The sequence below is a fragment of the Chelon labrosus genome (genome assembly GCF_963514085.1).
Source record: "Chelon labrosus genome assembly, chromosome: 22".
Classification (NCBI taxonomy): Eukaryota; Metazoa; Chordata; class Actinopteri; order Mugiliformes; family Mugilidae; genus Chelon; species Chelon labrosus.
Genome location: NC_140355.1, coordinates 7,175,354 through 7,197,624, shown reverse-complemented (window position 1 = coordinate 7,197,624; position 22,271 = coordinate 7,175,354). Strand labels below are relative to the sequence as shown.

The 22,271-nt window shown below is 39.4% G+C and overlaps 1 protein-coding gene across 2 annotated transcripts in view; it reads left to right on the top strand.

Annotated features, from left to right (window-relative positions):
• cntfr (ciliary neurotrophic factor receptor) overlaps positions 1 to 22,271 on the top strand; it is a 227,837-nt gene that overhangs the window by 184,112 nt on the left and 21,454 nt on the right. For both annotated transcript variants that reach the window (XM_084572083.1, XM_084572084.1), the window contains 3 exons: positions 10,640 to 10,757; positions 12,432 to 12,598; positions 18,465 to 18,628. In XM_084572083.1, the coding sequence (XP_084428209.1) occupies positions 10,640 to 10,757; positions 12,432 to 12,598; positions 18,465 to 18,628 (449 nt within the window). The remainder of the gene's footprint in view (positions 1 to 10,639; positions 10,758 to 12,431; positions 12,599 to 18,464; positions 18,629 to 22,271) is intronic.

The window sequence follows — 22,271 nt, the reverse complement described above, 5'->3', positions numbered from 1 at the left end:
GCGTGCTGGCATTATGTCACGCTCAAATGCTTCGCTCCTTATTACTTAACTTCTCTTATAACTTTGTCCAAGTGTCTTTTCCAACATCAGTATGATGTAATTCACCCTTCACTTCCTTTCACTAAAAAATAGGAAAGTATGCCTTAACTTGTTACCATTGTGGTATTGAAACGGCAAATTTATAAAGGTTGCATTAAATGCGGCCTATAAGTACTGAAAATATGACACACACTTGATCCAGGAAGTGTTGCAGTAGTGAGCTGTGGGAAGATAATAGCAGACTGACCCCTCCTGACAAATCCGAACCAGACCTTGCTCTGTACCGAGGGTCATCACAGATTATCCGCTAACGTAAGGGTATACAGATCCACTCTAAACCTCCCAAACCACTCTCAGAGTCGTCAGTGCTGCCTCAATTAAAAGCTTTGAACACACAAAACACTTGTCTGAGGAACAGGCCTACAAGGATACGGAGCAGTTGACAGTATTGTCAAGCTTCAGTAAACATACTAGCCCTTGAGGCTAAGGTTAGCTAGCATACTACTCCTGACAGATATTAAAACTGACAGTTAAAATCTCACCTCCTCTCTCAAGAATAGACATAACTGCATCTTAACACTTTTTCCTCGCTTCAGAGTGTTGCGAAGTTACAGAAAGTTCTGAAAGGTTCTTTTTTGTTTTTTGATTAGAACTACAGCTGAATCACCACCACTTGCCGGACAGGAGCGTGGATCAGTAGATTTACAGCAAGTTGTTGCACCACAGTCTCCATTTTGTTTCCATCTAAAATCATGTAAGGTCATGTCAGGTCATGCATTCACTGCTTGTAGTGTTTAAGAGTTGAGAGAAGAATTTATTTTTGTCAATTTCAGAACTTTGCCTGTGCCTGACCCAGTCCATTGTTAGTCAAAGTGTGTGACCTGTTGCTTTACCCCTCACAAAGACAGTTTATCTATAGATAGCTGTGGCAGTGACTAAAAAAGAACTGAGTGTTGAGAAAGGTCTGGACTTAAAGCTACAGCTTGAAAAGTTAAATGAACAAATCTTTCACGAGGGGCAACGTGCTGTTTCCCAACTTTCCTGGCAATCTTCACTGCTCTGTCAAGATAAATAATAATGAAATATGGTAAGAATGAAGTAGCATGAAAGGAATTCCTGGCCTCTTATAAGCTTCTGGATTCAATGCCGCTAGTTTGTGCAGACGTCTGAGGCAAGTTAAGCACACAGTCAGAGGTCTGGGTCACTTATAAATATGAGTAGAAATTCAGAGTTTTGCTATATCACGCAGCCAGTTCTTAAACCGAAGGGCCAAGACTGCGTGCCGCTTGGCTTTGGGATGTATTCTGTTGTCTTCTCTTATTTTCTGCCCTGTTCCTCACCCACTGCATTAAGATGTGAAACATCTATTAACATAAACTGTATTAATGGAGAAGAAGAGATAGAAAAAGCTGAACTTAGATGGCAGTTTATTAGAAATGGCAGCGATCGGAGGGAAAACAGTAAAAGAGAGAGAACTCTGGACATTAAGGCTGAAGGAAATATCTCCGAAATCAAACAAACAGATTTTCAACTATGTTTTTTTCTTTCCTCTGCTGAGCGGTGATGATTAATTGATCAGTTTTTGGAAACGAAACTTTCCATTTCATAGTCCTGTTATCATGTCAAATAAAATCAAGGGAATTTATTTAAGTGCTGTCTATTGATCTTTTGAGTGAATCTATGGCCATGAAACGTACTTGGTGATCACACAACTTTTACAACTTTCCTCTATTCTGAGAGGTTTTGCTCGAGGTAGGAAACAGTTGAGAAGTCAGTACAATGTCATCGCAAGGGCTTGAGGTGAGATTTTGTTTGTACGTTTGAAGCTGCTTAGGAATTCACTTTTATTTCCTGTGAAACGCATGATGTTATTCCCGAGCTTTGAGCAAGATTTGTGATGTCAGGTGGTCAAGTGAGTGTGTGTACATGAACGGGGTGCGAGACAGGCCGCGGGGTAATTTCAGTGTCCAGGTATAATGGTTGTCTTCCTGTGTCTGACCTCCGTAGTTGCAGAGGTCAGTGCAGACCTTTCAGCACCTCCCATTCAAAGCTTCGTCCGGTTCTTTAAATGATCATCCAGGTTTATAATTTTCAGTAGTAATTTCAGTTGTTTATAATAACAATGTACCCACAGAGCTAATTACTGATCATGGAAGATGACAAAATCATGAAGGAGGAAGAGATAATATTAAAACCTGTTCACATCACCTCTTTTTTCTTCATCATTCTCTCCCCATCTCCCACTTATCCACTCCTGATGCTCTCATAAGGTATTCATCCTCCTTTCATTCATTCATCTCTCACAGACGGCTGTTTCCAATTGGCTCAGAGGCATTCCTGGAATGCCAGGGCATCATTGTTTTGTGCACACTCGCTCTTGAACCCCCCACATTCACTGCCTCGTGTTAAGAAACATCTCTGGATCAGAGACTGTTCGAGAGGGAGAGAGGGTCGGAGGATGAAAGAAAGATGAACATAGAAGGAAAGTAGGAAAGACGGCCAGAAAAGAGAGCTTAGTGTATTATATGTTTAAATTTTATTGGGTTGAGCTTGTAAGATGAGATTAGAGGTTCTGTATAACCAAATTCTGCCACAGCATGTCTTATTTTATTTATTTATTTATTACTTTAAGATAAATTTTAAATTCTGAGATTCAGAAGTTTGCAAAGATACAAAATATTTTTAAGTAAACTTATATAGACAGATTTAAGGTTTATTGATCATAACTTTGCGCTCAGACGCACAAACTTAAAGCAATAGTTTGATGTCTTTGAAGAGCCAGTGTAATCAATGACCTACCTACAGTAGAGTGTGGTCGGCATATCTCTGGTCGAAGCAGAAAGGAAGCCAAGCTACTGTATGATCTACTATTGATGGTGCTCCGCTGCAAAACATATTTCAGCCACCTAAACCAAAGTCAATGTCAGTGTCAGTTTATGCTACATTTCGAATATTAACACCATTCAGTTTTGCTCAAACTTGCAGTCAAACAGCCTTTTAGAACTGGGAACTGAGGCTGTTTCAGACACCAGCCTCACACAGCTGTAGATCTGCAGCTCTTGTGTTCTGCAAGTTAAAATTCTGTTTTTTGTCACTGGGTGCTGTGTGGCTTTGAGAAGATTCCTTTCAGCTGTCTGACTGCAAAGTAAAGTAATAATAATGTACTTAATGTAGCATATACTTAGACCAACATCATTTTTTAGGTGGCTAACATTTTTTTTGCTGCCCCTGTTCACTTTTGTTGATTGCTTGGCTTCCATGCAGGTTTTCCTTTTCAAAAACTTGAGTGTGTGCCGACCACCATCTACTGTAGTTAACACACTGACTATGAATAAGTACCTCATACAACCCCACTTCAAAGAAACCACGCTGTTCCTGTAAAGAGATACAAGAGCACATACCATAGAGACAAATTTATCCAAATTAAATTCCATTACATATACATAAAACAGCATATTCACATTCCACACACACTAACGTCATACAGTCGCACACACACTTACATGTCCATACACACTTCAGTATAGCTTTGGAGCACCGGATAAATATATTACCCCACAATTACATTACCGTCAGCCACGACAGCTGGTCTGGACAAAAAGGCACCACAGCGTCTCTATGACTTTGTCCTACAGTTTTATTTACATTCCTCTTTCTCCCATGACACATGACTAAGCTAATCTAAAATGCAGCGAGCCCAGCGTTGGCAAGCCGAGTCAAGCTGAGACCAAAGCCATCTGCCTAAACGAGTTATGCCATTCAGAGCAGCGCAGACTCCAAGAGGATCCACTTTTTCCCTGGAGGATTTCTAATATGAAAAACGTGAATTTAAGCTGAAAGAGATGCGCATGGTAGATAAAGGATCAGATGGATCAGTGGAGATGGGGGTTGATTTGTTAGCAATTGCAGCACCCTGGGTTTGTTTTACTCGCACATAACTGCCTTAATCAAAGTTCGTAGCTGTCAAAGTGATCCCATGAAAACAAAAACTGAATCTGGGAGAAAACACAAAAAGCGAGTCTGACTCAGGAAGGCCTGTACGGTTGTGTTTTATCGAGGTTTTTATTATAAAGTGAGCGAGTGAAGAAACTGTAACAAGGAAAGAGAATGCGTTCATCTTTGTTGTCATAGCAAGAGAATCCACTACAAACAGACACACAGCACTGAAAGTAATGAATGGGCAGACACATTGGGACGTCTACAAACACACACACACACACATACATACAAAGCAACAGGGAGGCTAACAACACAACCAAATAGCAATTACTACAGTGTCTGCAGCCTAGCAACCAGACTACTGGATGTCATTGTCCCTCATCACATTTCTATGTGTGTGTGTGTATATCTCTGCACGCACCCTCCTGTGACAAAGATTCTCTTTTGGGAGATCCAGAATTTTTGTGTGACAGGTTTAGAATCGAGGCACAGCTGAAGAGATTGAGAGAAAGACCTACGATTAGAAAAAGATTTAAAAAATGGAAAAAAGTCACAGACTAACTACATACAATGATTGTATAATGTAATCTATTTAAAATAGCAGTACTAAAATAGCATTATTGTGTGGCTCTTGCAAATGTTGATACGGTTTTCAGTGTTGACTAGCTCCAATCACATAAAACATAAATGAGCATGGTTCGGTCTCCCTTTTCCCCTGCCTTCTGATTCAACACTAGTATGAGAACAGTGCTGGTGGAGGCAAACAACTCCTGAAACTGCAAAAGTCAATCTACTCAGAAATACATATGCAAAACTAAGGATGCTCTGCTGTTTGACTTTGACGCATTGAGTGCCAGAGCTTTATACAGAATGACATTTTTTAAATAGTAAAAAAACTAAATAGTAAACTTATTATCATTCATGACAGTCTGTCATAGGTTGCGTCTCCAACCTATTACCATTTAAAAGTGACGCGCACACAGCCAGGTGTACGTTTCATCAGGCTAACAAAGAGCATCCTCAAAATCACCTCTGATTTAGCAATTCAAACCAGATGATGAAAGCACACTAATTCAAATCACATTTATTCATGAGCGGTGCCATTGGCTTAAGTAATGTGTCACTCGGTGGTTAACAACAACCTGCACAATGCAGTTTTTAATTTGAGTTATTGTTTTATTTGCTTTATTATTCATACTGTCTTTGTTCTTTGCTTTTTTTTTCCTCTACAGGTGTGCTATCTCTTGTCTTTTTTTCTCCATCCTTTTCAGATGCATAGAAAGCTTTTGATGTTGTAATGTTATTGAAGCAACAGCAAGGCAGCTCTTTGTGCATGCACATGCATATGTGTTGTGTGTCTGAAATGTTTTAAAGGCACATTAGTAAAATCTGATGAAAGAATGCTGTCTTGTCTCATCTCCTTTCCATTTTTCATGTGTTGCCCTTTATGTTTTCAGTCCTTTCTTCCTCTTGCACCCATCTGCAACCTCCTCGCCTCTAAATATACCTCTTATTTTCACTTTATGCCTCATTTCCCTCCTGCTGTCTTCAATATGCTAACCATTCTTTTCTCTTGTATTACTTAAAATTTCCATTAAACCAACATTTTATTTGCTCTTAGCCACCTTCCAGGATCAAACATGGCTCTAACGTCAGAGTTAAATGGTAAAGTGGCTCAACGGTTTAGCTAAAAGCAGCTAAATGCTAGCTCTAAGGGCACATCTAATGCTGCACTCAGGCTACAGGCATTGCGCGTCGATTTATCCCCAAATTCACCCATCAATGAAGAAGTACAGTCTATGTACCTTCTAATGTGATGGTTTACAGATCCACTTTATATCAAATGTGTCTGATATTTAGGATTTAAAGTTTGGATGATTACGTCAGTACTTTCACATAGACACGGAGCAGCTAATATTGTTGTTAATCAACAGTAAACCTACCTTAGACTCCACAATTTTATGATGGATTTGATGGAGGGTCGGCAAACCAGCTTGCAGGTGCTTTACTGCCACATACTGAACTGGAGTGTGGATCAGTAGATCGATGCATTGTGCTATTATATTAAATATTATAGTGTGTGCAAGTTTGAGAAGAATATCTGTGAAGTTTCTCCTTAAATGTGTGATGCAAGCAGATTTCACATTCAGGTATGATTTTTAAATTGTATGGACTTCAAATGGACAGTATTAGCATTATATCTTTATTTATTTATTCTCGGAGGTTCATTGAAGGTAGTCCTCATTTTCAGTGAAGCTGAGATTACACAGTAACAATGGGATAACAATAGATATAGTATAATAATTGTGGAAAATAAAACAAATAATAAGATAACCTACATAACATTATAAAGGAGGAAGGAAGGGAAAAATAAAGATACAGAAAATATTAATAGTAAAATAATAAAATAATAATAATGAAATAACATTTACATAAAACAGGTACAATTTGACATAGGAAGGTTTGTGATTACAGATCTGAATTGATTATAGGAAAGTAGAGAGTTCATTTTTATGTTACATTGGAGATTATTCCAGGAAGTAGGGGCACCATAACAAAAGGCCGACTTTCCCAACTCAGTGTGGATACGAGGAACCTTGAGCATCAAACAGTCATTTGATCTGGTCTGATAGGGACCAGAATTCCAAACAAGCATGTTTGAAATATAACCTGGTAATATTCCAATAATACCTTTGTAAATAAACAGGTACCAATGATTAAGTCTCCTCTCAGACAAAGATGACCAACCCACTTTACCATAGAGGACACAATGATGAGTGCTATAGCCATCACCAGTAATGAATCTCAGAGTAGAGTGGTAGACTGAGTCCAGGGCTTTAAGTGAGCAAGCAGTAGCATTTCTATAAATCACATCACCATAGTCTAGAACTGACATAAAAACTGCTTCAACAACTTGAGTTTGTCTCAGTTTTTTTACTAGGATGGCTATATGGTAATTAAATGTGAGTTTGTCATCCAGCCATATGCCAAGATATTTGTACTCAGAAACTCTGTCAATGCTGGAACCAGTTACAGTGGTTATTTGCACATCATTAACCTCAATATGCATTCAATTTTCACTTGCGCTCGCTACTGTTAAACCATAATAGTCGCATTTGGGTGTCAGCATATGTCCCCTTGAACACATGAACGTTGGCACTGATCAATTCAGAAAACCTTTTCTCTCCTGACAAACCTCAGTCTCCTTGAGGATCCCCTACAGTACGAACTGCCCATTCAAGCGTCTCTGGGGTAGCTTGATCGACACTGCTCACGTCCGGGAAAATGAACTAAATCAAAGGAGTAAACACTCCAGAGTTCAAACAAACCACTTCAAAAAATAGCTGGCATGAACTCACACTTAAGCTTCTCTTCATCACACCTGCTTTCCCTCAACAATCTGCACCAATTTACACTGTTTTCTCTCAGATTATCTTATGCTCTTAACAGAGTTCTTAATAAGCTGGTTTGATTGATTTTGGCTACCGCTACAAAGCCTACAACAGGAGCTCTAGTTCTAGTTGTGTGTGTGTGGGTCCATCCCGAGAATGATTGTGTGTGGGTGTATGTTTGTGTTTTCTTGACTGAAGCTCTCAGATGAGGAGCCAATTGATCGAGATGGCCCCAATTAGTCTCTGTGATTAATTGAGTGTGATTGGATGCCGTCTGTGGCACCTCGTCGTTAGGGTTATTGACAGGCTAATTAGTTGCCTTGGTGACCGCTTAAACACAGCTGATTGTGTGTGACAGTGAAATGACCCCATAGCAGCCAATCAAGCGCGCCTCTAGCTTGTGCGTGCATTTGACAAAATACACCTTGAGGGCACCGCTCACAGAGAATGTTGCAAAGATAGTGAGGTATCACAACTACATATTGCAAAATAATTAGACAGCCTGCTGCTAGAGTACGCACAAAATGTCTTATACTGTGAATCTATCTCCACGATTGCTCACTCCACTTAATGTTAAGCCAAAAAAATGTTAATCCAAGAGGGAAATTTCAGCATCCAGAATATGCCAACACATATGGAAGAGAAGCAACTACAGCACACTTACTTAATGCCAAAACAAACAATTCAATAATTTTGCTCAAACTTTGCGTGGAGATTAATTCTCTCACTAATCATCCATGGTGACTAAAATACAGTACGTGGTATACGGTAAATAGATCACACTTTCCCAATATAAGCATTGTGTTTTGGACTGAGAAGCAAAAGTGGCACTTGTAAGTGATATATTAATACAATTTACCCGTTCATTTTCATGCATGCATTTCTAATTAGCTAGTGGTCACGGGACATGCATTGCCAAAGCATTGATGCCAAAGCCTCATTCAGATATGAAGTGATTCTCTTTGTAGCTGACTGTTTGTCACTAGTAGATGATCCAGACTCTGGTTGCTTACGTACCCCTGTTACCAAATGCTTTAGTTAAAGTTAAACAAGCAGACCTCAAAAAGATTGCTGGTGTATGGGCAGAACTAGTTCATCATTCCACAGCAGCTCTATTTGAAAAGAGAATGCAGTTAATGACGAGATACCAAAGCCCGTTATCAGCATGGGGAAATATGGTGATAGAAAGTCATGGACGGTGTTTTCTTGGCTGCACACATTTGTGGAACCCTGTGTTTGCGTCACCTCGAGTGGAGATTAGCCAAGGTTATGTACAAACACCAGATTTTTCACACACAGTATGGACAGCTAGTGTAGAGAAAAAGTCCATTGGAGAGACTTTCTCTACATTTAACTGATGTAAAAATGAAAAACATTTATGGCATAGTTTTTTTCCAAGCTTCCATACGTTGCCTTTAGAGCTTAAAACATTGGCACATTACAGTGTATTTGTAATAAATGTACTTTATTTTTTAAATGTAACCTTCTGTTTAACCTACTGTACTTGTAATTATTCACACTGCGGGTTGGGCCATCTCGACATAGTTCATTCCGTTAACTGAGCGTTCCTAATGGTCCCTTAACTGGAAATTTCCAGGGACTTCTCATTTGAACTCATTACTCAATGCAGCTAAAAAAAAAACCATCGTTTTAATATCGGTGTGTGTTATAATGATTGCCATTTTCTGCACACACCCTGGAAGCCCAGTGCTGCAAAAACACTCCAAGCTATTCTTTTTCCCTCAGGGGAAAGAAATCCTGCTCGACTGGGCAGCTCATGCAGTTTTTCCCATGTCTGCACTGAATGGGCTAGTGGCTCTCACAGACAAGTTGACCTATCCAATCCATTCAACTCCTATATACATTACTGACTGTAAATGAAGAATCCCATTGTTTGAATATGGGCGTTATCAGATGTGAATATGTATATCATGTGAATATGACTTGACTGCCTGATAACCAACGTTTAATAGTCCGATATCAGCCCCATTTTCTTGTTAAAGAGAAATGCCGCAGTGGTCTGAATGAGGCGCTGTGAAATGAAAAGGCTGTAATTTAGAGAAAGAGAAGACGGATGGAAATAGAGGAAAATAATTTTTCACTAAAATAACTCGTAGGCATTGGTTAAGTGAGGGGCCACTGTACATGTGTAAAAGGGTAAAAAGCTGTGTGAGGAGAAAGAGGGAGTGGCAGACAAATGTATGGTTGACTAACAGGGAAGAAAAGACTCTAATCTTGGAGGAGGCCCGAACTGGTGTAACATCACCTCTATTCTTCTTTCGCTCTACCACTTCAATATCCTTCCTTTCTATGGGTAGTATCTTCCCTCTGTCATTGCTCCTTCATTTTCTTCCTTCCTACAGTCTATTCAATCTGTTCTCCAACAACGTTGCTATATCTGTTTGAATATTCAGAGATATTTGACTGACCAGTGTGACTTGTGAGCTTGTGGTTACAACATGGGACGTTATGTACACAAAGTGCATAAATAAGCAACCGAGGTAAACAGTTTGGCAAACTAATGACAGGGTAACTTAATGTGGCAAATGCTAAGGCCTAATGACAGGATGAGGCTGTTGGGAATATCAACATGTTCCTCAGGCATATTATAAAATTATGTAGAAAACCATATACAACTTAACAGTAATATATTAACTTTCCATCAACCGCTGCAATTTCGTGAACTCTGACCTTACCGAAAATTTCCACACACAGAGTTGGCCATTCGTATGGACTTCTCGTAAACATAGTAAACAGGATTTGGAGGCAGCTCAGTGGAAATGAATCTGGGGTTGAAGCTGACTTGGTATTTTGGTAACGTGATGATGTCTCAAAACACACGGACTCAAGATGTCCGGTTTGGTAACACTTCTAGGTTTGAGTGGAGTTTATGTAAAATACATGTGACTATGATAGATTGTGATAAAATTGTGTTGGCTGCACATACTCTATATACTAATCTTCTATTCCCCACTTCCCCACACACCACACTGAAATTTATTTGTGTCATTAAAACCATAAGCAATAAAATATAACCAGATATATGACTTAAATTAAACTGAGTAGCGTTGCTGTTTTTAATAAGAGTTTGATCAGGAAGGAATTATGTGATAAGGTATTGTGCAATTTGCATTTGATTAATGTAGTGTGTCTCATTTGGATCCCTCTTTGGGGCATGTTTTTCTCATTGTCTCATAAACATAGTACTTAATAACACACTGTGCATTTTTGTAAACTGTCTTGTCTCTTGTTGTTTGTTCTCACTACAGTTCCTCCTCGGGAATTTTCAGTCACCTGTCGGTCCAACACCTACCCTAAAGGCTTCTACTGCAGCTGGCACCAGCAGCATCCGACGTACATCCCCACTACCTTTGAAGTAGACGTACAGTAAGTACATCTGTTTTGTGTGTCTGGGTGGAACTTTGGACAAGTTTGCCATTATTCCTCTGACAGATGACTTAAGTTTGGTGTTGATTGCAAAATTTCTCTTAAACAATGCACGTTTTCTCTGTGCAGTTTTTGACATTCAAGTCAATACTATCTGATTCAGTGCAGTTAAAAATGAAGCATGCCTGCACCCACATGAAAAATATTGTTTTTTACATATTTGTCTGTTATGGAAAAATGTAACCCCAGTCTTCTCAGTAATTAGTTTTAAAACGGCATAAAAGAAGAAAACCGAGAAAGAAATCCACACTTAGACAATACGGTGATAAAACTTTTAACCAAAACTAACAGCCCACACTATCCTTGGTTGTCCATACACGCTCAACACTGTAGTACACGGACCTTAAACATTAACAATAAGTGAATGGAGATCCTGTAAGTCTATCAAGTTCTCTTTGTAATTCCCAGATTGCACAGTTTAAACTACAGCAGGTGGATACTACCCTCATTAATGCTGCAAAACCAGTATTATCCTTTTAGAATAATAATGTTGAGAGGGACACAGAGAAAAGAGACTCGGAGTAAGAGTAGCCTTTGGTGTCTGCCTTGAGCAGAATAACATGCAACCAATGGAGCACTGAGTGATACTTAGTCTAATATTTTACAAGCCATCAGTTCCACATTCTCCTTAACAGCCCATCTCTGATCTAAAACATCCATAGCGTCTTAAAAGGAAGACTCCACTGTCCTTGAATGCTATGTTACTGACATCTGGCTTTTCTCTGCAACAAATAAAGTGTTCAGTTTTATACACTGTTGACTCATAAATGTTTACAGTTGTGGTATGATTTAATTTAGGCTCATGTGAGATTTAGTTCGGTGCTTTCTGCCTGCAAGCAAATGTAACAGTTTTAAAGACACATTCACCGACAAGTTGAACTAAAACAATGCACAAAAAGTGAAGGGAAATCGTAAAGCTCGAGCCTGGCGCTGTCCCAAAGGCAAACTGTTCTATGTAGAGGGAAGTACAGTCAGCAGTTTTTAGTGTCACAATTAACAATTATGTCCCAGCTCTTGATGGGTAACATCCTCACAGTTAAAACAAAAGGGGATGAACTGTTAAACCGCTTCTGGATCCCTTTCTTCTTTTCCACACCCTTTGGGCCCATATTATTTATCAAGTGTCACAAAAGTTGGCCAAAGTGCTAGAAGAAGGGGACATTTTTAGGAAATTTATTAATAAAACAGTTCTAACCGTGCCAGAGAATAAAAATGAGTTTTAAGATGTGATTTCAAATCAGACAACAAATTAAGAGTTTGAGTGCTGCAAGTGATCTCCCATGTGCTTCAATCCCACATCCTTAATCTTTTTAGTGATTAGTAGAAAAACACCTAAATCAATCAAATCAATCCTCAGATGTACCGGGAGCCAGCTAGTAGGAGGGAAATATGTTTTATTTGGATGTTCCTCTTTGAAAGATGAGCTACAGCATCCTGCACCAACTGCAGCACTATTATGGAGGCCTGGCCAAGACCAACTGGCCTCATCTGGAAAAAAGCATGTGGGAAGATGTTTTAAAGCAGAAAACACAGGAGTTTCTCTCACATCTGCCCCTGTGTCTCTATCTATTCTACTCTGTTTCCTCTTACTTTTTATCTTCCTTTTATCTTCAGACATAACCAGCGTGCACTGGAGGTGCAGAAAGATGCTGTTCACAAGAATCGCTGCCATGTCCGGTTTCCGGAAGTCTTCTCCAGCTACCCCTACAAAGTTAACGTGACAGCAGTCAATGCCTTGGGGGAAACGTCCTCCACTGTCTCCTTTGAAGAGTCCAGTATAGGTAAGACAGTTGTGTCACGTTTAATATCCCGTGTGGCGTTCCCTTTCCTAAACCTTTTCTCTGATGTGTTTGAAAGCAGTTATCAGGTGAAGGTTTTTGACCAAATTAGATGTTAATTGGATTGCAAGCTTATCACTGCTGGGGCTGCAAGTACACGGTGAAAGCACATGGGTTTTCTAGATGAGGTTTTTAAATTAAATGGTTTAATTTAGGTTCTGAGCTCAAATGATTCCGTAGCTTATGGAAAATCTTACAAATATTTCCTCCTAAGTCCATTAGGCTGCAAAACTTTTGACACTTTTCATTACCATGTATTTTTCTACTTAGTTCAGGGGAAAATCGAAGAGTCTTCCCCTCCTGATTGACAAGTATTTGGCAAAGGAAAAAAAATAAAATACTAAAACGCAGCGTGTCAAGACCTCTCTTTGAGAATGCAAGCTCACAAGCGGTATTAATGCATTTTTCTGACCACAGATAACTGATTTTATTCACTCTTTCATTCCACTTTGGAAATTTGTTGCGCACACAGCAATGCTTGGTGCCAGGAAGTCGAAGAAAATTGAAATTTCAATGGCCAAATAACTGTCAAGCAGCTAAAGGGAGAGTGCACAGCTTTTTTTTTTTTTGTCCTTTAACCAACAACATGGTCCATTAGCAACAAACCCACTGACTGTGCACTCATTACCATTACCAATGGCACTAGATAATAAACAATCAACCCCTGGAACCTTTTCTGCTGCAAACAGTATTTAACTGAGGCTTGGACAGACTGTTACAGTCACAAATCATGGTTCTGGTTTCTCACTTTCTCTCAGCCAAAACACCAGTTGCTATACAAGCACATTTTAGTCATGTTTAAGGTTAAAAATGAACCATAAACATTCAGTCTCTTCATTGGCAGTTTTTTTTAATAACAACATTGATGGTTATGTGGTAAATAGTTTAGAAAGTGCAGTCTTGATTGTGAAGCTTTTTGTTCATGCAGGCTGCAGAAGGCCACATAATAACGGCAATACTCCTTAGAATTCACAAGCAACTGCGACCGGAAAGCAGTGAAGAGGAGAAATTCATTTAAAAGGAGGAATGAGGAGTACTTTGATAGATAAGGGAAGTGCTGCCAGCAGTCCTCAGCTCTGTTGTGTTGCTCCGAGCACGATATGGGTGTGCATGACGCATAAACACACATAGACACCAATGGGGCCGTGAGCGATTGTGTGGAGTGTGTCGGTTGAGAGGGTTAGGTATTGAAAGAGAGAGAGATATTGTGTGTGCGTGTGTGTGTGTGTGTATATATACACATAAGTAACCAAATGAGGCAGTGACATGCTCTGCCAAGCCCCGGACACAGGACTCATGAAAATGCTAATGGTAGCCGGATTAGCGCCTTGGCTGAGGAAGTATCCCTCAACTATTGGTGATAGCAAAATACCCCACTGCTCCATTCTTTCCTTTTGCTTTCTCTCTCTTCTTGAAATCCCTTCTCATAACTTTGTAGTTATTTTTCTTCTTTCTCTTTATCCGTTGATCTCCTCTTTTGCCATCATCAGCCAAATCATCTCCAATAAATGTCACTTATGTGACAGATATTTTCCATTGACACTTTTGTTGTTGTTTTTAAGCCTAAAATCTGGTAGCTGCTTCATACTACTCTTTTTTACGTCTTTTCAGGATAACTGATACCACAATAAAAGTGTTGTCATTGATCATAAAGTGGGTCAGAAACAACAAAATATTTTTTTATACAAGAACACAAGCCCAGTATTTTACAAAAGCGTCTAAGAGCAGCTTTAAAATATATATATTTATATATTTTTAAGTTACAAACCTCTTGTCGAAATGCCAAATGTAGGCTGCCCCTCCTCGCTCTCCTCTCCTCATGTGTTCTTTGTTCCTGCATTGTTAAAAGTCTTTCTCATGCCATTCTAAGTTGTAAGTCACATTCATTTTCGAGGACAACGAGGCACATCGTAAATAAATAAAACAATTTCATGCTTCCCCGTGCATTTCTGGATTCAGAGTTGGGAGTAAGACGATTCTCGACTGTCCCTGTTCATCCAACCAACATCCGTTCATCTGACCAAAGCTGGGATGAAATTAGATGAGTTGTGTGTGTGAGTCTGTGTGTTTTGTGTGTTCCCATGCTGTGGGTGAAGTTACAAAGACAACCCCTTGAGGAAGCTTCATACTCATCAAATTTTAACTTCCTAGTGCCAGGATGATCAAGCAACAACTGATCTAGTCTAAGTGTAAAAGCTTCTACAGCTGAAGTATTTTTACTTCCAACAAAGGTTTTTCTTTTTTCTTTTTGTCATTTCTGACAGCAGCCCACCTGAGCACCTGCTATCATTCAGCAGTGCTTCTTTACTCATTCCCTGTGATTAAAGCACTGTAACATAACTCCAACAAGTCAGTGTAGCTGCAGTAGCTTTCCAACTCGGCACCTGAAATCATATTCAGTTATGGTGTGTGCTCTTTTTTGAGGTTTTCTCCAGGTGCCAGGAGACGCCAGTCAAAGGAGCCAATTTCAGTCAGTTAAAGTGAATGGTTTAAAGAGAGAAGCTTGTAGTGGCTGTTTTCTCCAAATTGGTGTGTGTCCAGCTGATTTGTTAGAGAAAAAAATCTCTGTGTTGTGATATTTTGCTGGTTCCAGCAGACTCCACTCTCTCCACAAGTTTAAAGAGCAACAGTGGCTGCACAAAACACTCACAAGACTGTCAGAGATGCACTAATTACTACCGTGCACAAAACTTGACAAAGTACAGCTGTCTCCAGGATTGCATCCGATTTCTTGAAGCCATTTGTACCGCTGCAATTTATAGCTCCAAATCTCTTAAGGAACAAAGTGCTGTAGAAGAATGCACACAAGTGAAATATTGCTGTATCCCATTCGGGCAGCTGTTGAGCAAAAATACAAAAGGTTTTTCAAATGTTGTGTCATTGGCTGCGTTTGCTGTCTTTTCAAGATAAGATAACAATTACAGTGCGAATGTGAGTTTGTTATGTACAGTTTATTTTAAAAGCAAGTCAACGCAACCAAGAAACCTCAGTATGAACAGATTCTCAACTGTTCAGTGTGCATAGCAGGATCTTTCCATAGGCATTGTGTTTGATATAGTTATTGTGCTATGACTGCAGATTGAAGGACTCTACTTCTCTTCATTTTACCCATTTGTTCAAGTGTCATCCAGCACATCACAGAATAGCAAAGCAAAGATCAATGAATATGAAAACAGGAGAAATAGTTTAGAAATGTTTAGACGTAAAAGACAACCTGTCAGTTGCTTTTTTGATCTGAATATTAGCCACTCTGCCTTTTATTTCCCCCTTCCGTCTTCATCAGACAGTGCACATAATGGTGAATTGTGAGCTGTTTGAAAGATTAGACTGTTATGTTACAGTATACCTGTTCGCTTGCATCTCCAACAAAGCGAAATGAAGGACGACAGAGACTGTTGCAATATGAGACTGAAACAAAGACAGAGGGGCAGAAATGTGGACTCAGATTTGGATGAACAAAGCCACCAGAGGCATGACAGATGTTTCCCGACTAAGCATGGACATGGACAACAGTGGAATGTCATAAAATGAAACCCTTATGATCACATACATAATTCTGTCTTTCTTTTTACCAGTTCTACTACACGTCTACCCAACGTTTTCCTCCTAATTCTGGTCATTCCATTGTCATGCTGTTTTTCTTGTACTGATAATGGCAAATTACACAACCTGTAATTTCAGATTATTTTCTTTAAATCTGCATTGGTAAGTAAGATCCCAAACTCTTATCATCTCAATGAACTTCACAGAGGCCATTGAGAGAAGGAAGTGTTCATTACTTCTGCAACACAAACCTACGTATATGTCCCGAGTGATATGAATACTTTAAAAACCTTAGAGCTGCACAGCCCATACTGATATCTCTCTGTTTTGTTATGTGGTTGCATATGTTTCCTTCTGTTTTGTACTGCTGGACAAAGAGGAGAAATACCTTTCGTCGCTGATTTTCCATTGGATTCTGCATGTGCTTTTCTTTTCTTTCTTTCTTCCGTTCACCATTTCAAATCTTTTTATACAGAGGTTGACAAAGCGATTGACATCTCTTTTTCACGGGAGAAAGCTGTCTCTCTGATTGTATGTGTCTGTGTCTGTATCTGTCTTTCATCTTGTTTTATCAACCATTCTGTCTCGCTAGAAAAAGTGATGTTTGTCTTCCTGCCCGTGTTAGTATCTTTCTATGGACTACTTGTTCACATGCTTTTCTAAATGCGTGTTGTTATGCGTTTTACTCAAATTGCTTTCATCCTCTGTATCTTATCAGACATTCAGAATCAGAATTGTGGCTATCCATTTCCTATTGTAATGCCGTGTGCGTATCTGGTTGAGAAAGCGTTTCATGTAGCTGAAGTGGCGAGCCAATGCGTTCCCTAGTGGGAGTGATCTAACAAAGACTGGGTCATTCAATATCGTCTGAAAAGCTTTGAATTGAATTCTCTCAATCTCCTCGTCTTCATGCGTTTCTCAGTGGACAGGTATTAAGAGACACGTCGTTTGTATGTGCCTGTTCATCAGGGACTGATGGCTTCTCATCTTCTGCTTTGCCACAATTCCCTCAAACCTTTCCAGCACCCGTCTTTGTCCTTTGTTCTTTTTCTGTTACAGCTTGCCTCATTGTATAGCTGAATATTTATTTTCCATTAGAACTAACTGTGACTTTATACTACTAATAACAATAGTGGTAATAGTAGTCGGTATAGTAAAGACTTCAGTCTTAGGATTCTAAGGATTGGTCTTGACATCCGATTTCAGACTGATTAAAAACAGTATTGCCAATATAGGCTGGAATAATCCAATCCTGCAACTCAATAACATCTTTTATTACACCTTCCCTCATCATTCAAACTCCATGACCCCTATTTAGAATGCAGGGTTTTAGCCAAATTAAAATAGCCCTGCACAGATGTCTACACAAAGTTTAGCCAACACAGGGAAAAAAAAAACATGCAAAAAAACATATGCAGTCAAATCACTTGAGGCAGGTTCCAAAAGCAAATCATTCCCCACAGACTTCTACGTTAGAATGTCCAACTTTACAGCACAAATAAACATGTCTACAGCCTGGTACAAAATCAGTTTCATTACTTCATTCATGTCAACTGTACCGGGAATACATTTTTATATAACTCACCTGTTTAAATTGAGATTTAGAGTTGTGCATACTTAAACGCGTTCTCGTTTTTAGTGACATGTGGGTGCCATCACAAACAGCTAGCTGTCTAGACATCATTCACCTGCCTCAGCAAACCTCTCCACTATTTTTAAACAGCCAAGAGTCTGGCAGAGTGAAGCAATGCCAAGATGGCATCTAGTGGAGCTGAGCTTCAAAACATGTCTTCAAGAAACCTATGGATGATGTCATGGAGGGATTCGGCATCTATATACTATATACTGTCTATGGTGAAAGTTCACCTTGTTTTGCTTTCACTTGAGATGTGCTTGAGAACATTTATGGGTGCAGCCATTCTCATCTGACCACTGCTTGAACTGAAGGTAGTATCCTCAATCCTTAAAAAAACAAACAAAAAAAAAACAAACAATGAAGTGCCGAGAGTTCGATGCAGGGATATAATGCTAGGAACGTAGGCATTGTAGCTAAGGGGGGCTAGGGCAGAGTACAGTGCAGCAGCATGGATGAATGTGCTTTAACTCAATATAATGTTGAATACACATCAGGGATTTCTTAAATTTTGGAAATCTTCCTCCAGAGCAATGGAAGACATCCATTACACTTCTGTTTTCTCGAACAGTGAAGTTGTCCTGTGACCTCAATGCGCCCCACTTTAACCGATTGTTCTGATCCACCCCACAGTAAAACCAGACCCCCCGGAGCGTGTGACAGCGACCCCGATCCAGTCCAACCCTCGAAGGCTTGGAGTATCCTGGCACAGCCCTGCCACCTGGCCTGACATAGACAACTTCCCTCTGAAGTACTTCCTTCGATACCGGCCACTCATCCAAGAGCAGTGGCAGCATGTGAGTAGAGCTGTCAACAGTGTGGCAGTTATGTTTTAAGCTCATGCCTTATGAGTACAAATGAGATATCCAGTGTGTAACTCTTATTTTATTCACATATCATTGCACTGTATGTTTTGGAAAAAGTGACTGAGCCAACCAAATCTGATAGTTTAGTTTCACTTAATAACAGAAGCATAGTCTGTCCTGAGAAATTCTGACAACTAGGACATAAGCCAAAGATTAATGCGTTATAAATGGCCAAGAGTGTTTGTTCAGGCACAATTATCCCCTGTTTGAGTTTCAGTATTTGATATATCAAACCTGGAAATGCTGTGAAAAAGGCTGTGTGTCCTTCATTGCTGCTTGAGTTTCACCTCATTGACGAAAATATTTCTCATAGGGAAATGACTCATTTTCTAGAAGCTTATTCCACCAAGCGGTCTCTGCTATAATGGACCCTTTTTTCCTGTTCATGATCAGGAGTATTCCTCAAAGCAAATTAAACATGGATATTTTTAAACTAAACCCAAGTCCTTGTCCGAAGAGATGTCTTCAAGAGCCGTTATTAGATAGTAGTGAAATGATCCAACTTGTAGCCATTTGTGGTTGATCCCTGGTCAGACAGACATAATTGCTCAGCAGCTTTGGTGTATGTTACTGTATCTGGGTATTTCTTGAGGGATCTGTTCCCTAAGGGCTCCATATAGTAAAAGCATATGTGTCCACTATAGGATTCCTGGGATAAAAGCTCTGCCTACCAAGGTCTAACGTTGCAGGGTTATTATCATGGACGTCAATGGTTTGCTAAGGTGTTATTCCAAGGGCTTGGGTTACGGAGCCTCACATGGAATCTCTCTCTCACACACACACACACACACACACACACACACACACACACACACCTGAATTATAGACCGATACACATTTCCTTTTTCAGTTTATGTCTCACTCTCTTCATCCATGTGTATGTCCTCAACCCCTTCTGTCTCTTCCACCTTCATTCCGTCTTTTCCTTCTCTGTCACTCTGTTCATCCTTGTGTATGTCCTTCAACACTGTTTTTCTCTACCACCTTTCCTTTGTCTTTTCCTTTACTGTCACAGCAGTTATTTCGACCACTGCAGAAAAGACCCATGTGGTATTTGTTCAAGTCAAGCTTGATCAAGTATTTCACCTACCCTTTAGCTAAACAGAGTTTTGGAAACCCATCATTCTGTGACATTATAGAGTTTAGTTCAAAAATGTACCTTCAGTTTGAATGTCAGTAAATGCACCATGAATTTAAAGGCATTTGTTGTGTCAGATGTGGTTAGGTGTATTCAGGTAACATACAAAACAGTTGATCAGAAAGGTCAGACTTTTCACCTCATTCAAACAATGCCGAACTAAAGATGAAGACATACCCGAGATGAGTAAATTCTCATCTTAATAAGTTTGCTTTCATGGCGATTAACTGAAAGCTTACTGTTTATAATTGCTCTACTGAAAAAAATAATTGGAGCACTTTAAATCATTGATTTAATGTTTCAAGAGATTTATCAAGTGCGCAAATTAGCTTGCTAAAATGAACTAGCTCTCATTCCTTCTTTGCCATTCACACACACAAGGAGAAGGCAGCTGGAAAGAAGAAAGTTGTAAGAAAGCCTCAGATCTTTGGAGTTCAAACTGATGATTAAACCTGACACACACTCAGAGTTTTCCTTCTCCCCCTCACCACTAATCAATCAATGTGTGAACTGACGCATAACCCGAAAGGTGGGAAACCTTAAGTCAATATTTGGATTGGGTAAGGACACATAATTTGGAAATTGCATAAATACAGTCGATGACAGCTGAAAACTGCAGGGTTTCCGTTTTTGCGGTGTTCTTTGATGAATGTTATTGTGGTCGTGGATTTTATTTTTGTAGCAGTGAGTGTGGTTTTCCGAAAGAGGAATTCCACATGTATCACCTCTAGACTTGTGGGCTCTTCGTGGTTGTGCATCAGTGTTGGTGTACAGTCTGGGTAATAGATAAATGATTGGTTTTGGTGGATTTAATTTGTATGTATGTATGTAATTTACCCATTTTTTCACACTAAATGTCACGACAGGAGCACTTAGTTCAGGATTAGAATTCAAATTTTTTTTTTTGTCTATACTTAAGTGTCATGTAGTTTATAATGTATTGGATAGCTTATATATTTGGTAGCCTGGTTCCAGACCTTGGAATTGGCCCCCACATCTCCAGTGATAGCAAGAATTCAAAAAAATACCGTGTTTTATTAAGTGATGATTGCTTCACCAGTTGCAGAAAGATTGGAACCAATTAGAGCCTTGAAGGTTGGACTGAAGTACAAATTATACTTGCCATGCCTGCATATGATAGGTATTTCGTCATCTACCTTTGTCCATGAGACCACACAGACTTTCCAACAGCTATGCATACTTAGTTGTACTGTGCAGGTGTGCCTTTAAATTGCCATATTTCTTTAATAACCCTTACCAAAATTAACTGCTCCAAGCTACTGATATCTCACATTCTTTGTCGACTGAACATTATGTACACATGATTTTAAATCCCATTGTATTATAAACATATTAACCTGTCTTCCCTTTTGAATACCTTTGAGCATACATATAATGGTGCTACCATGGTCTTAGTAGGCAGCACTGTATGCTTCTTATAACTGCTTCATTTATGACAGCTTCTGACTGGCTACTGATATTAGTATGGATCGCTTTAACGACTGTCTGTGCACAGATGCACACTCTTGTAGAAAAAAGTTTGATTTAAGCCTATCAAGCTGTGACATAAATCATTAAGTGCAGTTTAATGAGGCTGCCAAATAAGATACACTGTTTATTAGCCCCATATATACTTCATTAATCACAGCCACAGAGGTTGAATACCAAGTGAAGTGGTTAGTAATGTTCAGGAATTTACCTTTAATGTGGTTAGACGGCAGAGCCGGGTGAGAATGGCTTTCACATGTGCCGTTTGGAAATGTGTTTTGAGTCAGAAATGAAAGCGGTGCTCTGATCAGACGGATCTTTGGAGGAAACCATCCATCGTCCTGAGGAATGAAGGGATGACTGGCCCAGATACTTGGAGTGATGGAGATTCAGACGGAAGGAGGAAAACGAGGAAAAGTTTTGAAGTAGAGATGAATGGAGCACATCAGAGAAGCAGAAAGGGCGTTAATGGATAGCAGACTTTGGTAGATACAGTACATAGATAGAAGCAGTATACAGTATAAATGAGACAGACATTCATAGACATAGTTACATTTGAACTTCAGTCAAATGTAAAACCATGGTATACTGTAGTGTCCACAATTGAAAAGATAAAGCGCATCAGTCTGACGTCATTTATATGACATGAACAATGGAAGAATGGTTGAGAGAAGAACAGAAAGAAAAAGAGAAATTGGTATATAGAGATAAGAGTGATTAACTGTATAAAGTCAGATAGACACATCAATAGATGAAACTGAGAAACAAAGCAACTGGGTGCACAAGAGGCTTCTTTGAAACATTTTAAACCATAAAATAGTAAATGAAAAGGAGAGAGAGAGATAAAGGGAGCGATTTTAGACTCGACCAAAAGATACTTTTATCTAAGGTGTAAACAGATAGAATTGAGTCACTGAATGATTTGAAAAGAGTGATCTGCAAAACAAA